General features: G+C 42.1%; 1 protein-coding gene and 1 long non-coding RNA gene across 2 annotated transcripts in view; one reads left to right on the top strand and one right to left on the bottom strand.

Moving 5' to 3' along the window:
- Positions 1-1,091: 1,091 nt before the first annotated feature.
- Positions 1,092-9,225, bottom strand: LOC141372868 (uncharacterized). Its single transcript, XR_012378400.1, has 4 exons — positions 9,032-9,225; positions 3,878-3,951; positions 3,574-3,629; positions 1,092-2,116 (listed from the first exon to the last, which is right to left on the bottom strand). It is a non-coding gene; the product is annotated as an uncharacterized lncRNA (long non-coding RNA).
- Positions 9,226-9,283: 58 nt separating this feature from the next.
- Positions 9,284-21,569, top strand: part of LOC112823510 (uncharacterized) — a 47,281-nt gene continuing 34,995 nt past the window's right edge. The window contains exons 1-6 of the mRNA XM_025871384.2: positions 9,284-9,444; positions 11,418-11,492; positions 11,847-11,973; positions 12,649-12,762; positions 16,010-18,055; positions 19,097-19,203. Coding sequence (XP_025727169.2) covers positions 11,454-11,492; positions 11,847-11,973; positions 12,649-12,762; positions 16,010-18,055; positions 19,097-19,203 — 2,433 coding nt within the window. The 5' untranslated portion in view covers positions 9,284-9,444; positions 11,418-11,453. The remainder of the gene's footprint in view (positions 9,445-11,417; positions 11,493-11,846; positions 11,974-12,648; positions 12,763-16,009; positions 18,056-19,096; positions 19,204-21,569) is intronic.

The following is a 21,569-nucleotide window of genomic DNA, read 5'->3' as shown; positions in this document are numbered from 1 at the left end:
CCTCGGGGTCTGCCCAGCAAATCTCCCACCATCCAGCAGGTGGGCTAAGTGAAATGAGGAAGGGAAGTGAGAAAGAGCTGCATATTTTCGGATTTCCATGAATGTGTTTCCCCTACAAGTAAAAGTCAACAAGTCAAAAAGAAAGGGCAGTAGTTTCCAAGGGCAGGAATCAGACATTACCCGAATGACCATTTTGGTCAGTTCGTCAGTTCTATGGCAATCATCTTACCTAACCACTCACTCTATTGGACAACTCCCCCCTACTCCCACCCCACTTCTAGAAACCCTCCTGGTAGTTGCTGGAACAGGTGGACTGGACAGAGCAGAGATGGGTTTCAGTGCCCCAACAAGGGACTGGTCTCAGGCAGGGAGGCAGTCAGGGCTGCAGCGGTGGAGGGAGCCTGTGATGCCTTCTGTGTTCGTTGGGAAATAATAATCAGAGTAATTCTGGCTGGGTGAAGAGAATCTTGAAAGGAGCAGAAGAGAAGTGACTCATTGTGTACAAGAGATCCTCAGTAAGATTACCAGCAGATTTCTCATCAGAAACTTTGGAGCCCAGAAGGCAGTGGGCCAATATATTCAAGGTGCTAAAAGAAAAAAAGATGTCATCTAAGAACCCTATATCTGGCAAACAGTCCAAAAGTGAAGTAAAATTAAAACATTCCCAGATACACAAAAGCTTGAGGGGGTTTGTTACCACTAGACCTGCTCTACAAGAAATGCTGAAGGGAGTCCTGCAGGGTGAAATGAAGGGGCACTAGACAGTAACTTGAAGTCACGAAGAAATAAATAGTTCAGTAAAGATAAATACATGGGCAATTATAAAAGCTAGTATTGTAACAATGGTTTGTAACTCTACTTTTTGCTTTCCACGTGATTCAAGAAACTAATTTTTTTTTTTACAAACTCAGGTATTAGTCTGAAAGCTAGTATTGTTCCTTTGGTTTTAAACTCTAAATTTTGTTTTCTATGTAATTTAAGAGTTCAGTGCATTTAAAATAATTATTAGTTCATGTTTTGAGGCACACAGTGTATGAAGATGTAACTTTGTGATACTGACAACCAAAAGGGATGGGATAGAGCTGTAAAAGAGCAGAGCTTTTCTTTTATTGAGGTTTAACTGGTGTAAATTCAAATTAGAGTGTTATAACTTCAAGATATTAAATGTAATTCCGATGGTAACAACAAATAGCTATAAAATATATGCAATAGGAAGTGAGAAAGGGATTTTACTACAAAAGATAAACACACAAAAGAAGAAGTAATACAGAAAATGAGGGACAAAAAAGCTATAAGGCATAGAAAATAATTAGCAAAATGACAGAAGTCCTTCTTTATCAATAGTTACTTAAATCTGAATGGATTACATTCTCCAATCAAAGGACAAAGATTGGCAGAATGGATAAAAATACATGATCAAACTATATGCTACTTACAAGGGTTCATTTTAGATCCAAAGATACAAATAGATGGAAGTGAAAGGATGGAAAAAGCTACTCCATGCAAATAGTAATCAAAAGATAGCAGATGACTGTACTAATATCAGACAAAACAGACTAAGTCAAAAAAAGTTTACAAGAGGCATAGAAGGACATTATTAATATATTAACATTAATAAAAGGTTAAATACAGAAACAAGTTATAAGAGTTATAAACATTTATGCACCTAACAACAGACCCATCAAATATATGAAGCAAAAGCTGACAGAATTAAAGGGAGAAATAGACAGTGGTACAATAATAGTTGGAGACTTCAATACCCTACTTTCAATAATGGATAGAACAGAAAGAAGATAAGTAAAGTAGAGGATTTAAAAACAAAAATACCAGCTAGATCTAACACACATATATAGAACGCTCTACCCAACAAAACTACATGTTCTCAAGTGTACATGGGACATTTTCCAAGATAGACTATATGTTAGAACACAAATTAAATCTCAATAGATTTTTGGGGCGCCTGGGTGGCTCAGTCGTTAAGCGTCTGCCTTCGGCTCAGGTCATGATCCCACGGTCCTGGGATCGAGTCCTGCATCAGGCTCTCTGCTCGGCGGGAAATCTGCTTCTCCCTCTCCCCCTCCTCCTGCTTGTGTTCCCTCTCTTGCTGTGTCTCTCTCTGTCAAATAAATAAAATCTTTTAAAAAAATTAAAATCTCAATCGATTTTAAAAGGTAGATATTCAAAGTTATCTTCTCTGACCTCAATAGAATAAAGTTAGAAATCAGTAACAGAAGTAAAACTGGAAAATTAATTAATTTGTGGAAATTAAACAACATACTGTTAAATAACCAATGGATAAAAGAAGAAATCACAAGAGAAATTGGCAAATACTTAAAGATGAATGAATGTAAAAGAATACCAAAACTTATGGGACATAATGAAGGCAGTGTTAAGGGAGAGATTTATAGCTATAAATGCTTACATTAGAAAACAAAGTCTCCAAATTACAAACCAGAAAGAATAAGACAAGAACCAAAACTAAACCCAAAACTAGCTCTGGAGAAGGAAATAATAAAAATTAGAGCAGACAAACGAAACAGAGAGTAGAAAAACAATAGAGAAAATTAAACATGTTTCTTTGAAAGATTAACAAGAGAGACAAACCTTTAGGTAGATGGACTAAGGAAAAAGGAGAGAAGACTCAAATTACTAAAATCAGAAATGAAAATTGGGGCATTACTACCAATTCTACATAAAAAATATAGGAGAATACTATGAAAAATTATATACCAACAAATTGGATAACCTAGATGAAATGAAATTTCTGGAAACTCGGAACCTACCAAGGCTAAATAAAAATTTTCTGATCTGAATAGATCTATAACTAATAGGGGCGCCTGGGTGGCTCAGTCGTTAAGCGTCTGCCTTCGGCTCAGGTCATGATCCCAGGGTCCTGGGATCGAGCCCCGCATCGGGCTCCCTGCTCGGCGGGAAGCCTGCTTCTCCCTCTCCCACTCCCCCTGCTTGTGTTCCCTCTCTCGCTGTGTCTCTCTCTGTCAAATAAATAAATAAAATCTTTAAAAAAAAAAAAGATCTATAACTAATAAAGACTGAATCAGAAACAAATATTTTTTAAATGAAATATAAAATAAAAATCTCCTGACAAAGAAAGCCCTGGACCTCATGGTGTCACTGGTGAATTCTACCAAACATTTAAAGAAAAACTAATATCAATCCTCCCTCAAGGATCAACTTTTATAAAAAACTGAGGAGGGTACACTTTATAGCTCATTCTGAGGCCAGTGTTACCCTGATACCAAAGCCAGAAAAAATACAAGAAAATAAAACTATAGGCCAATATCCTTTATGAACATTTATGCAAAAATCCTCAACAAAATTTTAGCAAACTGAATTCAAAAGCATAATAAAAGGATTATACACAATGATCAATGGGATTTACTCCTGGAATGCAAGTGTGGTTCCACATATGAAAATTGTTCAATGTAAAACACCACATACACAAAATTAAGGGGAAAACCACATAATCATCACAAGGCAGATAAAGCATCTGACAAAATTTAACACATTTTCATGATGAAAACACTCAACAAACTAGGAATAGAAGAAAACTACCTCAGATGTCAGTGAGTAAGATCTGCCCTCATAATTTGTAGAACGTGTCATGTTACCTGTAAGAGAAAGTTAAATTCTCAACAACTGATAAATTTTTATAATGTTTTCCTGAAAAAAATTATTCCCCTGGACGCCTGGGTGCCGCAGTCGGTTAAGCATCCGACTCTTGATTTTAGCTCCGGTCATGATCTCAGGGTCGTGAGATCAAGCCCCGCATCAGGCTCCACACTCAGTGTGGAGTCTGCTTAAGACTCTCTCTCCCTACACTTTGCACAGTTTGGCCATGTATGAAAGTGCACTGTACCTTTTGACAAAGAGACTGGATTTCACAGAGGTATGGGTTGGATTCAGTTTTCTTCAGAAGAACTTCAGAATGCACTACAACAAAAAAATCATATTCTTGATGGAGTAAAGCTCCACGTTCAAGCTCAAAGGCCAAAAGTTTTGGAAGGGAATCAAACATCTGAAGAGAAAGATTTTTGAGACTATTACTACCTATTAAAGTAAACAAAATTAAAAAAAAAAAGACTCTCCCTCTTCCTCTGCCCCTCCCCACCTCAAATAAATAAATACAATCTTAAAAAATATACTCTCCCCTTTTAAAGATACAATATCAGGTCCCCTTTCAAACAGTCTTTTTGAAGCGTGTTAATTTACGTCTACCAAGACGGCTTCCCCCCAACCCCACCCCCGGCCCTGCAAGTCATGTAAGGTCTCCTATTCCTGATCTTACTGTCAGGAAGCCCACTCCCCTGTTACTTGAGTGATTCCTTTCTCCATACAAATGTCACAAGACATTACCTCTACTGACCATAAGGCATTCTTCGGAAAGGGGGTTTGTCTTAGATTGTAGCTGTGTGTAAAAGGAACATCATTTTGATGAACGAAGAAACTGAGGTGTGGTGACCTCCCAATGTCTGACTGGGAGCCCATTTCCTTTCTACATGTATACTTTTGGTTAGAAGCACAGTCTAATTCTAAATTCTGAGTCCATGATCTTACTTTCATACCACAGAAGTAAACAAAAAGTATATGGCACTGGAGGGCAAAAGTAAGGGCTGTGAGAACTATCTTGGGAGAGGAAAGGTTTGGAGAGAACTGAAACCCTGGGGTAGTGAGCCCTGGTGGAAGGGGGATGGAGGGAAACTCCCCCATCTCACTGCCTTTGGGAAGATCGCTACCTGTGCCCTCACTACTGTGAAAATATATATTGGCCACCTGGGGCTGCCATAGCAGAGTATCACAAACCATGTGGCTTAAAGCAATAGGTATATATTTTTTTCACAACTCTGGAAGGTAAAAGTACAGATTCAAGCTGTTAACACGGCCATGCTCTCTCTCAAACCTATAAGGAAATCCTTTCTTGCCTCTTCCTAATTTCTGGTGGTTTCTGGCAGTCTTTGGCATTCCTTGGCTTGTATAACTCCAATATCAGCCTTGGTCTTCCATGATCTTCTCCCTGTGTCTGTCTTCAGATGGCTATCTTCTTACAAGGACATCAAATTGGAGTCCACCCTACTTCAGTGTGACCTCATCTTAACTAATTATATCTGCAATGATCTTATTTCCAAATTAGGTCATATTCTGATGTACTGGGACTAGGACTTCTGGGGTTGGCGAGGGGAGATACAATTCAGCCCAGAGCAGGCTGATACACGCAAACACAATCCTAGCAGCATGCAGTCCAGTGGAGTTATGTTAGGAGTCACCAGAACCTAGTTAACCCTGAGTATTCTATACCACCTTCTTGATGGCCACAGCCCTAACATCAGGTGATTCCAACTATAGGAAATAAGTTCTTTCAAAAGACTAGTGCCGGGGCACCTGGGTGGCTCAGCCAGTTAAGTGTACAACTCTTGATCTCAGCTCAGGTCTTGACCTCAGCATTGTGAGTTCAAGCCCTGTGTTGGGCTCCATGTTGGGTGTGGAGCCTACTTAAAAAAGAAAAAAAATTGAGTGATACAAAAGATGAAAACAAGTATGAAAATGACATGTAAAGGAAAAAAATAAATGGAAGATGGGAATATTTTTAAAGTGACTTGGAATAAAGGATCAGCAACCTCAGACTAAAACAGCTCCTTGAGTGTTAAACATGAAAGAAAGAAAAAACACATGCACTAGACACACTGTAGTGAAATTTAAGAATATAAAAAGAAAAAATGATATCTCAAAAGCTTTTAGGCGGAGATTATTACTTACAAAAGAAAAATATTTTAATTAACATCAGACTTGTCAACAATGATACTGGAAACAAGAAAACAATAAAATAATATAATCATAATGTTGAAAGAAAATAATTTTGCACCTAGATTTTTATATTTCGGATAAACTTGGGCTATCATTTTAAGTGATGGTACAGGGATGCCTGGGTGGCTCAGATAGTTGAGTGTACTTGACTTTGGCTCAGGTCATGATCTCAGGTGGTGAGATCCAGCCCTACATTGGGCTTGTGCTGAGTGTGGAGCCTGGTTAAGATTCCCTTTCTCCCTCTCTCTCTCTGTCTCTCCCCCCACCCCGTTCACATGCTCTCTCTTCCCCCCTCTCTAAAAAATAGAAAATAAATAAATGTAAAAATTAAAAAATAAAGTGATAGTACAAGATGAATAGTTGAAGCACAGAGGATCTTTTATGGCAGTGAAACTATTCTGTACTACATTCTAATGGTAGATATATATCATTATACAGTTTCCAAAACCCATAGAATGTACAACAGCACGAGTGAACCCTAATGTAAACTATGGACTTTTGCATGAGAATGATGTGTCAATGTATGTTCATAGATTGTACAAATGTTTGACTCTAGGGGTGCCTGGCTGGCTCTGTTGGTGGAGCATGTGACTCGATCTCGCGGTTGTGAGTTCAAGCCCCACGTTGGGCATGGAGCCTACTTAATTTAAAAATAAATAAATAGGGGCACCTGGGTGACTCAGTCAGTTAAGCAGCTGCCTTTGGCTCAGGTCATGATCCCAGGGTCCTGGGATCAAGCCCCGCATCTGGCTCCCTGATCAGCGGGGAGTCCACTTCTCCCTCTCCCTCTGCTGCTCCCCATGTTTGTGATCTCTCACTCGCACTCTCTCAAATAAATAAGTAAAATCTTTAAAAAAATAATAAAAATAAAAAATAAATGAAAATGTTCAACTCTAGTGTGGGAATTTGATAGTAGTAGGGAAGGCTGTTCATATGTGGGAGCAGGGGGTACATGGGAAATCTCCCTACCTTTTGCTTAATTTTGCTGTAAACTTAAAACTAAACAGCGGGGGGGGGTTGTTTGTTTTATTTATTTATTTGGGAGACAGGAGGGGGGAGAGAGAGAGTGAGAGAATGAGCAGGGGAGGGGAACAGAGGAAGAGGGAGAAGCAGAATCCCCGCTGAGCAGAGAGCCCTATTCTGGGCTCAATCCCAGGACCCTGGGATCATGACCTGAGCCGAAGGCAGCCACTTAACCAACTGAGCCACCCAGGTGCCCCTAAAAAGTCTATTTAAAAGAAAGTGATGGGGGGCCCCCTGGGTGGTTCAATTGGTTAAGCATCTGACTCTTGATCTCAGCTCAGGGTCTTGATTTCAGGGTCGTGAGTTCAAGCCTGTATTAAAAAAAAAAAAAAGTGATGGTGCAATAAACAAATTCTCAGGCACAGTGAGCCTTTTCTGAAATCATTTATTCTCTTGCAGGAGGAAGTACTATAGTAAGAAAAGATAGAAATCCAGAAAAAACAGATTAGATACATAAAAAGTGAGAGTCCACTGTACATATATACTGGAATTGAACAATTAAATGGGTGACAGAAGATTAAGAGCCAGATTTCTTACTGTTAAAGTGGGAGATCACAGACAAGCAAGGGAGAAAGACTAGAACGATCCATGCAGCAATGGATTAGAGTTGGAAATGTCAGGTTTAGCTTAATATAAATATAGATATGTATAGAAATATTTATATGTGTGTATATAGATTAGTATACACATATGTAATTCCTTGCTGTGTCAGCTGAGATGACCTAGAAGCAATGACAATTCATTGTCAATGAGCATACTTGGCAAGCAGATCTTGATTTCTAATACCATTCTCCAATAAAAGAAACCAGAGTTCCATGGAAAGATGACTGATGCTATGCCAGAACAAGGAACATACCAGAGCAGCCTGGAGAAGATACTAAATTACAATCTTGTCTCAGCCAGCCCCTCTGATTTTTATTTCAAGGTCACCTTGATTAGAACTTTGAGTCTTCCTAGGTGTTATTAAAAACAAACTAAAGACCTAGTTAGCTCTAAGATCCATTCTGAATTAGTTTTTGTGGAAAGTGTAACGTCTATGTCTAAAAATTTTCTTTGATGTGGATGTCCAATTGTTCCAGTACAATATATTGAAAAAGATTATCCTGTCTCCATTAACAGCCTTTTCTCCTTTATCAAAGATCAACTGACCATATTTGTAGGAGTCTATTTCTGGGCTCTCTATTTTGTTCCATTAATCTATTTGTCTCTTCTTTCACCAATACCACACTGTCTAGATTACTGTAGCTTTATAGAGTGTTTTAAAGTTGGGTAGAATCAGTGCTTAGATTTTGCTGTTCTTCAGTATTGTGTTGGCTATTCTGGGTCTTTTGACTTTCCTTACAAACTTTAGAATCTGTTTGTTGATATCCACAAATTTTGATAATTTGGATCTTAACCTCTAAAATATTTTTAAAATTTTCTTGAGACTTTTTTTGACCATGTGTTTTTTACATGTGTATTGTTTAGTCTACAAATATTTTGGGATTATCTAGCTATCTTTCTGTTATTGATGTCTAGCTTAATTTCATTGTGGTTTGAGACCATATTTTGTATGATTTCTATCGTTTTAAATTTGCTAAGATATGTTCTATGCCTCAGAATGTGGTTTATCTTGGTGACTGTTCCATGTGAGCTTGAGAAGAGTGTGGATTAATATATACCATGTTTGTAACTGTTTTTTATTCATTGCATTTGTTTCTTTAAAAAAAAAATATTTCCCAGGGTGCCTGGCTGGTTCATTCGGGAGAGCATGTTGACTCTTGATCTCAGGGTGGTGAGTTCAAGCCCACATTGGGCATGAAGTCTACTTAAATAAATAAATAAATAAATAAATAAATAAAATCTTTCCCTCTGTTTCTGCCTTCTCTGGTTTAACTGAGCATTTTATTTAATTCCAATTTTTCTCCTATTTAGCATATTATTTATACTTCTTTGATATTTTCATGGTTGCAATATATACTTACAATTAATCTGAGTCCGCTTTCAAGTAACACTATACTGCTTCATAGGTAGCATAGGTACTTATAGCCAAGTATTCCCAGTTCCTCCCTCCCATCCCTTATGACACTGCTGTCATTCATTTTACTCATCCATGTGCTATAATTACGCAATATACTATTGCTGTTATTACTTTGTAAAACAATAATCTTTTAATTAGGAGTAAGAAAAATAAAGTATTTTGTTTCACCTTCATTTATTCCTTCTCTGCCCCTTTTCCTCTCTTTAGGAGTTTCCGACTGATAATAGTTACCACTCTCTCAAGAACTTCTAACATTTCTCACCAGGCACCAGACTGAGGACCAGGACCCAGGAACTTGCCAGTAGCACAGAATCTTCTGAGCGGCTAGAGCGGCCGCCAGAAACGGGCATCTGATTGGTGGCGAGCTGGAGGGAGCGGCGGAAGTTCAGGGCGGGCCCTTCCTGTCCGGGCGCTCGGGCTCCGGCGGTCTGGCGCAGGAGAGCTGCCCCTCCGCCCGAGCCCGCGGCGAGTGAGTCGCAACTGTTGTGGTGGGCGCGGAGGCGTCGGAACGGCCCCGGGGAGCGCGGGCAGGGCCGAGAGCGCGCGGAGGCGGCGTGGAGTGTGGAGCGCGGGCGCGTGGGGTGAGAGGCGGGCGGGGGAGCGGCGGAGGCCCCCCGCGCAAAGCTCGCGGGGTGGGGGTCCGGGCTCCCCAGGCCGCGGAGGCGGGGCGGCAGCGCGGATGGGGAAGGTATCAGGCGAGGGGGCGCAGTTGGGGCCTGGTCAGGGGATGAATCAGATCGTGTTTTCCTCGGAAAGGAAAGTGCCCTGCACGCAGCGGGCGCAGAGGAGGGGAAAGGATGGAGTTGTGAACGCTGTCTGGGAAGGGGCCTCGGTTGCTGGGGCTGAAAGCGGACGGGCGGGAGATCACTTTCATTCGTTCGGTGGGTGCTCAGGAAGCATTGCCTCAATGGTAGTAATTAAGGTTTACTTAGAGTCTCCTGTTTGTGGTTTGCCAACACTATACAAAGTACCTTATACGTTTTCTTCATTAAATTCTCAAAATAGTCACTTAGGATAAGTCTCATTTTAAGTCCGTGTAGAGACTCAAGTCACTTCCCTGAGGCGTTTGCACCAGCAGGTGGTGTGTTCAAGATTGGGATTCAGCCCACGCTTCCAGCAGCAGTGGTACATGCCTCCCGGTCAGTCTGGAAGCAAAGGCAGAATGCAGGTCCACTTGTGATCCACGTTTCGTTTGCCTGGGGTCGGGGGCTGTGGAGGTGGGAGTTGCCTTTGTATCAGAGGCTGTTTGGGAAGGTTTTCCTGGGAGGGATAGCCCTCATGTCAGTTATCAGCCTAAAGTAAAACCGGATGGGTGGTTCTGAATGTCATAAGTATACTGCTAGTTCCCAATACACCCAGCCAGCTTCAGCCTTTCTCTTGAATTTTGGACCTATATATCCAAAAGCTCTGATTCTCCACTTGTAAATCTAATGGGCATCCTTAATACAGCATGTACAAAAACAGCTTTTAATTTTTACCCTTCAGATGTAAGTCTTATCCTTCAGAGTGAATGGAAGTTTCATCATCTCAGTAGCTTGGCACAAAAATCTTGGTGTCTCATCCCAGACCTAATTCCTTAGCAAATCCTGTTGACTATACCTTTGAAGTGCATCTAGAATCTGATCACTTATCACCTGCTCCCACCACTCTGGTCCAAGATACTGTCATCTCTAGTGGATTATTGCTAGAGCCTTCCAACTGGTTTTCCTGTTGAATCCTGACACTCCCCACTCCCACCCCCAGTCTGTTCTCAAAGCAGCAGCTGGAGAGGCCACATGGCAGGTCATATCACTGCCCAGATCTTTCAGATGCTTCCCACCTCAGAGTAAAAGCCCAAGTCCTATAGCCTATGAGGCACCCCACCCTCCTCTCTCTTGCCCTCCCCTACTCCACCCTCTGACCTCCTTGCCCTTAACTTGAACACACCAAGTGGGCCATCACTTCACAACCTTTGCACTTTGGCATGCCCCTTCCTAGGATGTATCTCCCCTAATATCCACACAGCGTCTGACCTTACTCCATCTAGACCTCTGCTTTGGTGTTGCTTTATCATAGTTGCCTTCTCTGGACAGCCTGTGTAGAATATCTCCTACCACCAGCTGCTGCCTTCATGCTGTTTGTTCTTTCTGTCCCTTAGCATCACCTGACACAGGCAGTTTGTCTGTCAACGTCCCTACTTGTTTGTGCACCATCTTAAGAGTAGGAGCCTGGATTGCTTGTCCTCAGCTGTGTGCCCATTCTCCAGGACCTCCAAGGTGGACCTGAGATGCAGCCTATTGTCTACCCCGGCCAGGTGCACTGCTGGGGCCATCATGTGGTGGCCTTAGGATGCTGTTTGTACCAGGGGCTGCTGGGGAAGCCTCATGGTGGATAAGGGGATATAGTCTCAGAGACCACTGGGTGTTTAGTCCATCTGCCCTTCCCAGGGCTTCCTGGCAGCCCAAAACTTGGTCTCTGTTGCCATAGACCTCTTGAAATCCAGGCACAGAAGTCTCAGTGTTGCTGTGAAAAGCAGGCTGGTCACACTCCATTACAGTCTTCCCTCTCCCTGCAGTTTCGCCCACCTCCTTGGGGCAAGCTAAGAGATCCAATGATGGCTGTCAAGCAGCTCCTTCCTGCTGGGCCCCAGGTGAGTGGTCCTCATGGAGATATCTCTGTAGACTTAGCCTTTTCTTGGCTAGAGGCTCTCCACGGTTCTGTCTATGAGGGGCTGGTCCCAGAGGATAGATGGCTCCCTGTCTTCACCAACGTCCTCTGTCCCTGAGTTCAAGTCCCTGAAATATGCTGCACAATGTCTTCCCAATCCCTGCACTAGGCATAGTAGAGGGCAGGGGTTGGGCAGAGACAAGTCAAAATGGTGCTGGTCTCAAAGAGCCCACTCTTGTGAGGACAGCAGGCTGGTACATGCATTCAAAAGGGTTTTGCCCATCATGAGCCACCCTGGGCCTGACCCTGGGGTTGCAACAAGATATTGTCGTTCCAGGTCTTAGTTTCCTTTGAGGACGTGGCTGTGTTCCTCTCCCAGGAGGAGTGGGGCTGTCTGGGCCCTGCTCAGAGGGGCCTTTACAGTAATGTAATGCTGGAGACCTACAGAAACCTGATCTCACTGGGTAAGACTCTTTCTGAAGTTCAGCTCTGGTTTCCTTGCTCGTGAACAGGACTAGAGTTAGGCTCAAGGCTCAGAGGCATCTCACCCTCTGGGCCCAAACACAAAGCATTTCTGACCCAGGTCCCAGGAAAGCCTGGTCTGCACAGAGGAGAGGACAGGCAGCACCACAGACTCCCCCAATTTCCTTGTAGGAAATATGGAAGAAGAATATCATTCATTGAACCCTAAGTATATTCACATCCCAAATTAATTGTAATGCATCTTTAAGGTTGGTGTTGGGTTAAATGGTTTATAGTTGAATCTGAGGCTGATAGATACCACTACTTAAGTTCACACAGGTAGTCAGGAGCAGATCTAAGATTTGAATCCATTTGGTTTCAAGCCCTGCCTTACACCAGAATATGCTGCTTCCCTTTAGTCCTTGTGGACGTCAACACCAAGACTCTATTATAAGTCTTCTAGTGTGATGTTCAGGCACCAACTCTGTCCCTTATCCTTGGCCCCCAGAAGAGCTGGGTTTAACTTTTCTTCAGCTAGGGAAGAGGCCTGCATCTGTCTCCTTGGTTTACAGACAGGTGGCAGGGGAGGTCATGAACGGGACACAGGTGCTGCCCATGGGGCCATTCTGCCCTGGACTTGGATGAATTGTCAGCCTTGCTTCCTTTCTCTGGAGCAGGACTTCAAGATACCAAACCTGATGTCATCTCCAGGCTGGAGAAGGGGGAAGAGCCATGGGCCCCATACTCATCAAGAATTGAGGAGGGCTGGATCCGGAGTCACAGGAGTGAAAGTGAGTCTCCAGGAATGCTGTTGTGCTCTCCTGCCCATGCTGGCAGGTGCTGCCACTTTACCAGGCCCTTCTCTATGAGTTCTGGACCACATCTCTTATCACTCCAGAGCTTTGCTCTCCCTCTTCTCCATTTCTACCTCTCTTTTCTTTCTGTTAACACCACTATTCTATACCCATAAATGAGTTCATGTTTCCCTTACCCTATAAAATGCTCTTTCAATCCCAGAAAAGAGCTCAGGTATCTCTCTAGGGCAGCTGGCTCCCTGCCCTGGCTGCCTCCCAGTTGCTTCTGTGTCACCCATCCTTCTCAGGCCTTGCTGGCCAGCTCTGCCTTGGCTGCTTAGGAAGACCATCCAGAGACATGCCCTCTGCCCAGACTCACTCCTGCTATTGCTCACTCAGAGTTCCCAGGCTGATTCAGGGCCTTGGGAAAAAACATGAGCTGGGGTTTCTTCCTGTGTAGCAAAGGATATGGGCGTGTAAATAGGAAACAGTAAGTGGAGCAGAGTCCTCAGCTGCCACTGCAGCTAACGATGCCTGGACATTTGTGCTCATTGCATGCCTCGCACTTTGCTGACACGATGAACTTATGCAATCCTCTAATATCCTCGCAGAGTCGGTACCCAAGAAACTGTGAGGCACAGAGAGATTCAGTTGCTGGCCTGAGATCACACAACCGGTCAGGAACAGAGCTGGGTTGGACTCTGGCATGCCGGCTCCATACCCCATGTGTTCTTTTTCCCCTCTTAGAAACAGCTTTATTAAGGTATATTAAGTGTATAATATGCCATGCATATTTAACATATGCAATTTGGTAACATTTCTGCATTATGTATGTATGTGTGAAACTATTTGCTACAGTCAAGATAGCAAACATATCCATTACCCCCAAAAGTTTTCTGCTGTCTGTTTGTAATTCCTCCCTCTTACCCCTTCCCATTTCTACCATGAAGCAGTTACTGATCTACCTGCTGTCGATATGAATTACATTTTCTAGAATTTTATATTAATGGAATCATAGAGCATGTACCCTTTTTTTTTTGTCTGATGTCTTTTGACTGCACATAATTCTTTTGATATTCATCTACTTTATCAACTCGTTTTTTCATTTTGGTTAGTATTCTGTTTGTATGGATTTGCCACAATTTGTTTTTCAATTCTGTTGACAGACATTTGGGTTGTTTCCAGTTTGGGTTTAATACAAATAAAGCTGCTATGAACATTTGTGTGTAGATCCTTGTATGACCATGCATTCCTTTTCTCTTGGATAAATACCTAGTAATAGCATGACCGGATTACATGGTAGGTGTATATTTAACTTTTAGGAAACTGCCAGAATGTTTTCCAAACTGGTTGCACAATTTGACATTCCCACCAGCAGTGGGTGAGAGTTCCGTTTTCTCCACATCCTCATCAACACTTGGTGTGCTCAGTCTTTTTCATTTTAGCTGTTCTGATAAATGTGTAGTGGTGTCTCATTGTGGTTTTACTTTTACTTTTAATTTCTCTAATAGTTAAACATTTTGAGCATCTTGTTTTCCTTCTGTATATTTTCAGTGGTGAAGTGTCTGTTCATATCTTTGCTTATTTTTTAACTCAGTTTTTGTTCTCTTAAGTTTTAAAGAGTTGTTTTCTGAACATAGGAGTGTTCTAGATACAGGCCCTTTATCAGATATATGCTTTGCATAGATTTTCTCTCACTGTGCCTTGTCATTTTATTTTCTTACCAGTGTCTTTTGAAGAGTAGAAGTTTTATTAAATTTTGATGATGATCAGTTTGTTCTTTTATGGATTGTGCTTTTGGTGTCATATCTAAGAAAACTTTGCTTAATCCAAAAGATTTTCTTCTTACAGAGGAAAATTTTGTAACTTAGAAATTTTAGGTACTTGGTCTGTGATCATATTGAGTTAATTTTTGTGTCTGGTATGAGTTATGGAACCACGTTAAAATTTTTACAAGTGGATGTCCAGTTGTTCCAGCACCATTTGTTGAAAAAAAATCCTTTCTCCACTTGTATTGCCTTTGTGCCTTTGTCAAAAATAGTAAAAAATAGTAAAGTAAATCCCTTTGAAGTACTGTGAGTAGGTCACTGAAGTCTGTTAAAATGGCTTAGCCCAATTTTAGATCTCATCTAAACATTTTCAGCTGTTTCCTTGTCTGGCTAAACAGTCTGAAAATAACAGCCTGTTACAGCTCTAATAGTAAGCAGTTTACAAAAAAGAGGTTCCATTGTGCTTCTATGGCGTCTCACAACAGGGCTCCCCTCTCACTGTTCTGACCTGGTTGTCCTTCCAATAGTCCTTGTGTCCACATGATTCAGTGGTTTTGTTTGGGGTTTTGTTTCGTTTTGTTTTTGGTAAATTTCCTTTCATTGGATTTCAGAATTCATCTGTATCACAGTTTTTACCAATATTCAGGTATTTTTATTCATTGGGAATGTGTGGTGTGGATTATTGCACACATTTAGCTTTTCTGTCTTGTGCTGCACCTGCTATTTGGATGAGTAGGTTGCTTCTTTGTATCTATTCTCTATTCACCCTGATTTACTTCTGTGAAGCCAAGTTGTCCAGATCAAATCATTTGTTCCAGTATCCATTAATCTGTATACCCTTTATTCATTATAAGTCATTTACCATTCATTTATTTTTTTTTAAGGTTTATTCATTTATTTCAGGGAGTTGGGGCAGAAGCAGAGACAGACTCTCTGCTGAGCATAGAGCTCAATGCAGGGCTTGATCTCATAATCCCAAGATCATGACCTGCGTCGAAATCAAGAGTCAGACATTTAACCGACTGAGCCACCCAAGCGTCCCTCATTCGTTTTTAAACAAATATTTGAATACCTATTATAAGTAAGCTAGAAGAAGATACCTTGTTTACAAAGTATGAGCAGTGACATGATCAGCAGTCTTCATCATCACCCTCGTCACCTTTCTGAGAGCTCTTTTTCCGTCAAGTCATGCCTCAGTGTTCCTGCCCTGACCGTGCCTAGTTAGCCCAGATATAAGCCTATACCTTGGGCTTCTCTCCTTACTTAGGTCCTTCCCACACCAGCCTTCCTTGCTCTGATAGCTTCTCTTCCCCTCTTTCCTCTTCAAATCCTAGTGAGGTTGTTTTTTGGTTTTACATTCTGAAAATTCACTGTTCTCCTAGGAGATAGTTGTTTCATATAAATGTTCCTACTTATTCTCTAATTCTTTCTCCCACAGTAAAATACGAGTAACTAATTTTTCTTCATTCTTTCAGGATTTGAGTCTCAGACGGGAAAGAAGGGATTGACTCCAAAACAGGAAATTTCCAAAGCAGTGGGATCCCAGAGAGCAAAATCAGAAGAACATGTAAGGAATATTTCCAAAGAACCTGATTTTCAAGAGATAAGTAAAACTGAGGGAAAGTTAAAGAATTGCTGGAGAAAATCTGCGGAGGAAAGACTTAAGAAATCCTTTTCCCAGAAGAACAATTCCAGGCCAGTTACATTGACATGTAGGAAAACCCCTATTGGAGGGGAAGGCCAGAAATCCAGTTCTATGGAGGTAAACTGCACTGCAGACCCAAACTCTTTTGGATTTCATAGAGCATCTAGAGGGGAGAGTCTCCACCAGAATGTGCCATGTATGGATGACTTTCAACAAAGTCAGGACCTCATTAATCTCCAGTGTTTCCATCTAGGAGAAATAGCCTGTCAGACAGATGTGTTTGTGAAAGTGCCCAGGCAGAGTTCAGTTCTTAGTGAGAATCAGGGGGTTAACAATCCAGAGAAATCCTTTGAGTGTACTGAGTGTGGAATACCTTTCAGCCTGAGTACAGCACTTTCTCAGCATCAGAGAAGTCACGCTGGAGAGAAGCCCTGTGAGTGTAGTAGATGTGGAAAAATTTCCTGCCACTGCTCTGTCCTCAGCCAACATCGGAGAGTTCACTGTGGAGAGAAGCCCCACACTTGTGCTGAGTGTGGCAAATCTTTCAGGGCTCATTCCTATTTCATTCAGCTCCATAACACTTACACTGGAGAAAGACCTTATGAATGCAGTGAATGTGGGAAAGCTTTCAGTGCACGTTCATCTTACAGTCAACATCTTAAAATTCATATGGGGCAGAAATGTCATGAGTGTAATCAGTGTGGGAAAGCCTTTAGTAATAGCTCTAACCTGATTCATCATCAGAGAATTCATATTGGAGAGAAACCATACAAGTGTAAGGAATGTGGGAAGGCTTTCAGTAGACACTCACACCTCTTTCAGCATGAGAGAACTCATTCTGGAGAGAAACATTATAACTGTACTGAGTGCGGCAAAGCCTTCAGTGCAGGATTATCTCTCATTCAACATCAGAGAACTCACACAGGAGAAAAACCCTATGAATGCAATGAATGTGGGAAATCCTTTAGCCTGAACCGAACGCTTACTGTTCATCAGAGAATTCACACTGGAGAGAAACCTTATAGGTGTAATGAATGTGGAAAATCCTTCAGTCAGCACTCCCAAGTCATTCAGCACAAGAGAATTCATACTGGAGAGAAGCCTTACATTTGCAATGAGTGTGGAAAATCATTCAGTGCTCGCCTGTCCCTCATCCAGCATCAGAGAATTCACACCGGAGAAAAACCTTATGGATGCAGTGAGTGTGGGAAAACCTTCAGCCAAAAGGGACATCTGATTCAGCATCAGCGAATTCACACTGGAGAGAAACCCTATGAGTGTAATGAGTGTGGAAAGGCCTTCAGCCAGAGTTTTAATCTTATTCATCATCAAAGGACACACAGTGGTGAGAAGCCCTATGAATGTAATGAGTGTGATAAAGCCTTCAGTGTGCTCTCTTCCCTTGTTCAACATCAGAGAGTCCATAATGGTGAGAAGCCCTATGAGTGTCACAAATGTGGGAAGGCCTTTAGCCAGGGCTCACACCTCATTCAGCATCAGAGGAGCCACACTGGAGAGAAACCCTATGAGTGTAACAAGTGTGGGAAAACCTTTGGGCAGATATCCACCCTAATTAAGCATGAGAGAACACACAATGGAGAGAAACCCTATGAGTGTGGTGACTGTGGGAAAGCCTTCAGCCAGAGCGCACACCTCGTCCGCCATCGAAGGATTCACACTGGAGAGAATCCCTACGAGTGCAGTGACTGTGGGAAGGCCTTCAACGTCCGCTCCTCTCTCGTCCAGCATCACAGAATTCATACGGGGGAGAAGCCTTATGAATGTGAGGAGTGTGGCAAGGCCTTCAGTCAGCATTCACAATTTATTCAGCATCAGAGGATTCACACTGGAGAGAAACCCTACATATGCAATGAATGTGAGAAAGCCTTCAGTGCACGTTTATCCCTTATCCAACACAAGAGAATTCACACAGGAGAGAAACCTTACAAATGCACTGAATGTGGAAAGTCCTTCAGACAAAGCTCTCACCTTATTCGACATCAGAGAGTTCACAGTGGAGAGCGACCTTATGTGTGTAATGAATGTGGGAAAACTTTTAGTCAGAGAATAACTCTTACCAGTCATGAGAAAATTCACACTGGAGAGCAAGCCTATAAGTGTATTAAATGTGGGTCCCTCTTTAGTGCACAGGCAGCATTCATTCAGCACCATAAAGTTCACAGTGGAGAATAACTGCTTTATTCGATAAAGTCTTCACTTTTACATCAGGAGCAGTATACTGATGGGAAAGCCGTCGCTTTTACAGCTTTCATTTTGGAGATTCATCTCTAGTGATTTAATAATCTTCCAGTGCACTGTTAACTGAGGGCAGGCTGCCAAATTATGTGGTAAAAATTCCAAGGTCACATGCCTTTCCTGATTCAGAGGGTGGCCCTGTACTTAAGTACTTGAACACAATTTAATTACACTTAAGATTGTGTTTTCATAGCCCCAGACCTTAAGGTGCAGTGAGGTATTTCATGCGGCCATTTGCTTTTCCTTCCTCATCATCATCTATTTCAGGTTCAGGGAAAGTAACTGGAACCCTTGCACTTTAAAGCCAAAAAGAGCCAGGTTTAAATTTCCTTGTTGGTTTGTTTGGGCCTCTTCAAAAGGGTTTATTGTGAGGGATGTGGCCCCTTTAACTTCAAAACTGTTCTCCCTTTTCAGCATCAGGTAATCCAAACAGGAGCAAAATTTGTTAAGGAATGAGGTGAGGTGTGTGTGTAGATTCAGACTTGAGATCCTGCTAAGTCAGATGACACATGTAAAATGAGTTTTTCTACAAGGTAATTTGGAAAGTCAAACCCCTGTGAATTGGGAGGAAAATAAGCATAAAATCGACACACTGGCATGGGATATGACTTACAGGTTTTGCTCTCAAAACCAAGATTGGTGTATTCCCCGTGTATTTCAGGGAGAGAAGGGGAGCAGTCACAGCTGTTCCCTTTCACTGGGCAGCTGGCACTGAACAGACTGGTGAGGAGTGGCAGGTCCTTCTGCTGCCAGAGGACAGGACTCCAGGTGAGGACTGCTGGTGAGGCAGGGCCGTTGAGCAGCTTTTAGTAGATAATCGTGTGGGTTGTTTGCCGACCCATGCACTCTTGTCTTCGTGCTTTAAAGGTGCCTTTTGTCCCCTGGAGTGATGTTGGTCGGCAGTGTCTCGGTGTCCTTTGGTTCATGATGTTTGAGATGAAATATATCCTGGGAGCTCTTTTCCCAAACCCAGTTTTCAGAGTTGCCACCCTTGTCTGTGGTGCTTCCACCCCTGATTCAGTCATGAGTGGCTCACTTCAGTATTCTCTGAACACCATTCTCCAGAAACTTCTTTAGCACTTTCTCCTAATTCTTTTGTGGAGGAAAGATTAGCATCAAAATGAGCTGAAATAGGTTGTACATATGAGAAATTCAGCAACAGTCTGTGAGAGTTCTAGATGCTGAAATCTGACAACTGAAAATAGTTTGGGTCTTTGATGAACAAGCTGGATATGATATGTACAATCATTTCAGAAGAGATTGGCCAGTTAGTATTTGGGATAAACTATAATGGAGTGATGCTTTGTATATATGAATCAAGGTAAGAAAGAAGAAAAGGTAAGAGTAATGAATTACTTAATAATTGGCCATTTTATTCCTTTATAGTGCCCTTTTCATTAATAAAATTATTCCAGTTTTCCTGTTTATCAAAGGGACTTTCTTAGAATTTGACTGATTTTTTTCTCCTTACGTTGACTTGACCTACACTTCAGGTCTTATTTTCCAGGCTGTTGTTCATATAGTAGTGGTAGTGGTCTTGGCTTATCTTAGAATGCTGAAAAGCTGATTGGAAAATCTGCCTCTTCATGATAATCCTCCTAAGCACATTTCACCACAAATAGCTTTGACTTAAAATAATAAAATAAAAACTGGAGTGAATTTACTGTGATAATAATGGTTATATGCTGAACAAAAATTCTGATTAAGTCAATAAACCTTCACTTTTTTTTACCTTAGCATATACCAGGCATTGTGATAAAGGCTTTGCCTGGGTTTTCTCATTTAACCTTCACGGCATTTCAGTGAAGTAGGTACTTTTACTTACCCTGTTTCACAGTGGGACTGAGACACAGAGAAGCTGCTCAGTGGCAGTGCTGGCTCTGTGTGGCTCTACTGCCCAGGTTCTTGGTACCTCCTGAGTCCTGCTGCACCCCAGCACCCCAAGAATGAAGGCAGTGCTGGCAGGGAGCTTGCATCCCCTAGGCTGGACCATCTGACTGATTCCAAATCGGAAATGGTACACTTTTCTTTCTTTTCTTTTTTTTTTTTTTTAAGATTTTACAGACGCCTGGGTGGTTCAGTTGGTTAAGCAACTGCCTTCGGCTCAGGTCATGATCCTGGAGTCCCGGGATCGAGTCCCGCATCGGGCTCCCTGCTCAGCGAGGAGCCTGCTTCTCCCTCTGACCCTCTTCCCTCTCGTGCTCTCTATCTCTCATTCTCTCTCTCGCAAAAATAAAGATTTTACTCATTTATTTGAGAGAGAGAGCACATGAGAGGGGGGAGGGTCAGAGGGAGAAGCAGACTCCCCGTCGAGCAGGGAGCCCGATGCGGGACTCGATCCCGGGACTCCAGGATCATGACCTGAGCTGAAGGCAGTCGCTTAACCAACTGGGCCACCCAGACGCCCTTGGTACACTTTTCTTAAATGTGGTTTGGTACATGGGTCTTTTAGGTGTTGTACCAATGAAGGAAAATGAGAAAACAGTCCAAAGGTAGGAGTCTCTGGCTTATGACTTCACTAATCATTGCCCAACAGTATGTTCCACATAAAAGAGAGGGAATGTCTGTCTTTTCCTGAGGTGACTGGAAACTTGTTTCCTGGAGTTGTGTGAGAAGCTCCTTACCTGGCTCACCTGGCTTCTCAGGGCGTTGGAGCTTTTTATCCAGTTACAACTTCTGCTAGAGAAGGGACCTTTAAGAAGGAAGGAAAGGAAATTAACTGTTTTTGCTCCAAGGATCTCTGGCGTTCTTTTAGGAGACAGAAGGACTAGGAAGCCATGGCAGTGTCTTCCTTAAGACCATATGCAATCTTAGAATGCCAAATCAGGAAAAAATATTTGGGTTTTTTCCTTTTTAATTCCATCTTTACATACAGGGAAGGTGTTTTTACTTAACTAAGAATCCCAACCTTTATCCTAATCCTCTATTTCAGCTTATGTGGCTAAAACATCCTTCTAATTCCTGTGATGAGTTTTTCATTGTTTTAGTTTTCAATTAAGTACTTCATCCAAATTGTATTCAATTTTATTTCCATAGTTGTTAATGTTCTCCTCGATTCCAGTCATAAGTTTCTCTGTTACCCAATTTCTTCCTTAGCTTGGAGATGACATTAATACTAGTTGGGAGCCAGACTC

The sequence above is a fragment of the Callorhinus ursinus genome, unplaced genomic scaffold (genome assembly GCF_003265705.2).
Source record: "Callorhinus ursinus isolate GAN/ISIS: 27379988/994484 unplaced genomic scaffold, GSC_fseal_2.0 scaffold5, whole genome shotgun sequence".
Taxonomy (NCBI): Eukaryota; Metazoa; Chordata; class Mammalia; order Carnivora; family Otariidae; genus Callorhinus; species Callorhinus ursinus.
The sequence above is the reverse complement of the archived record's forward strand: the minus strand, read 5'-3'. Positions and strand labels throughout refer to the sequence as shown.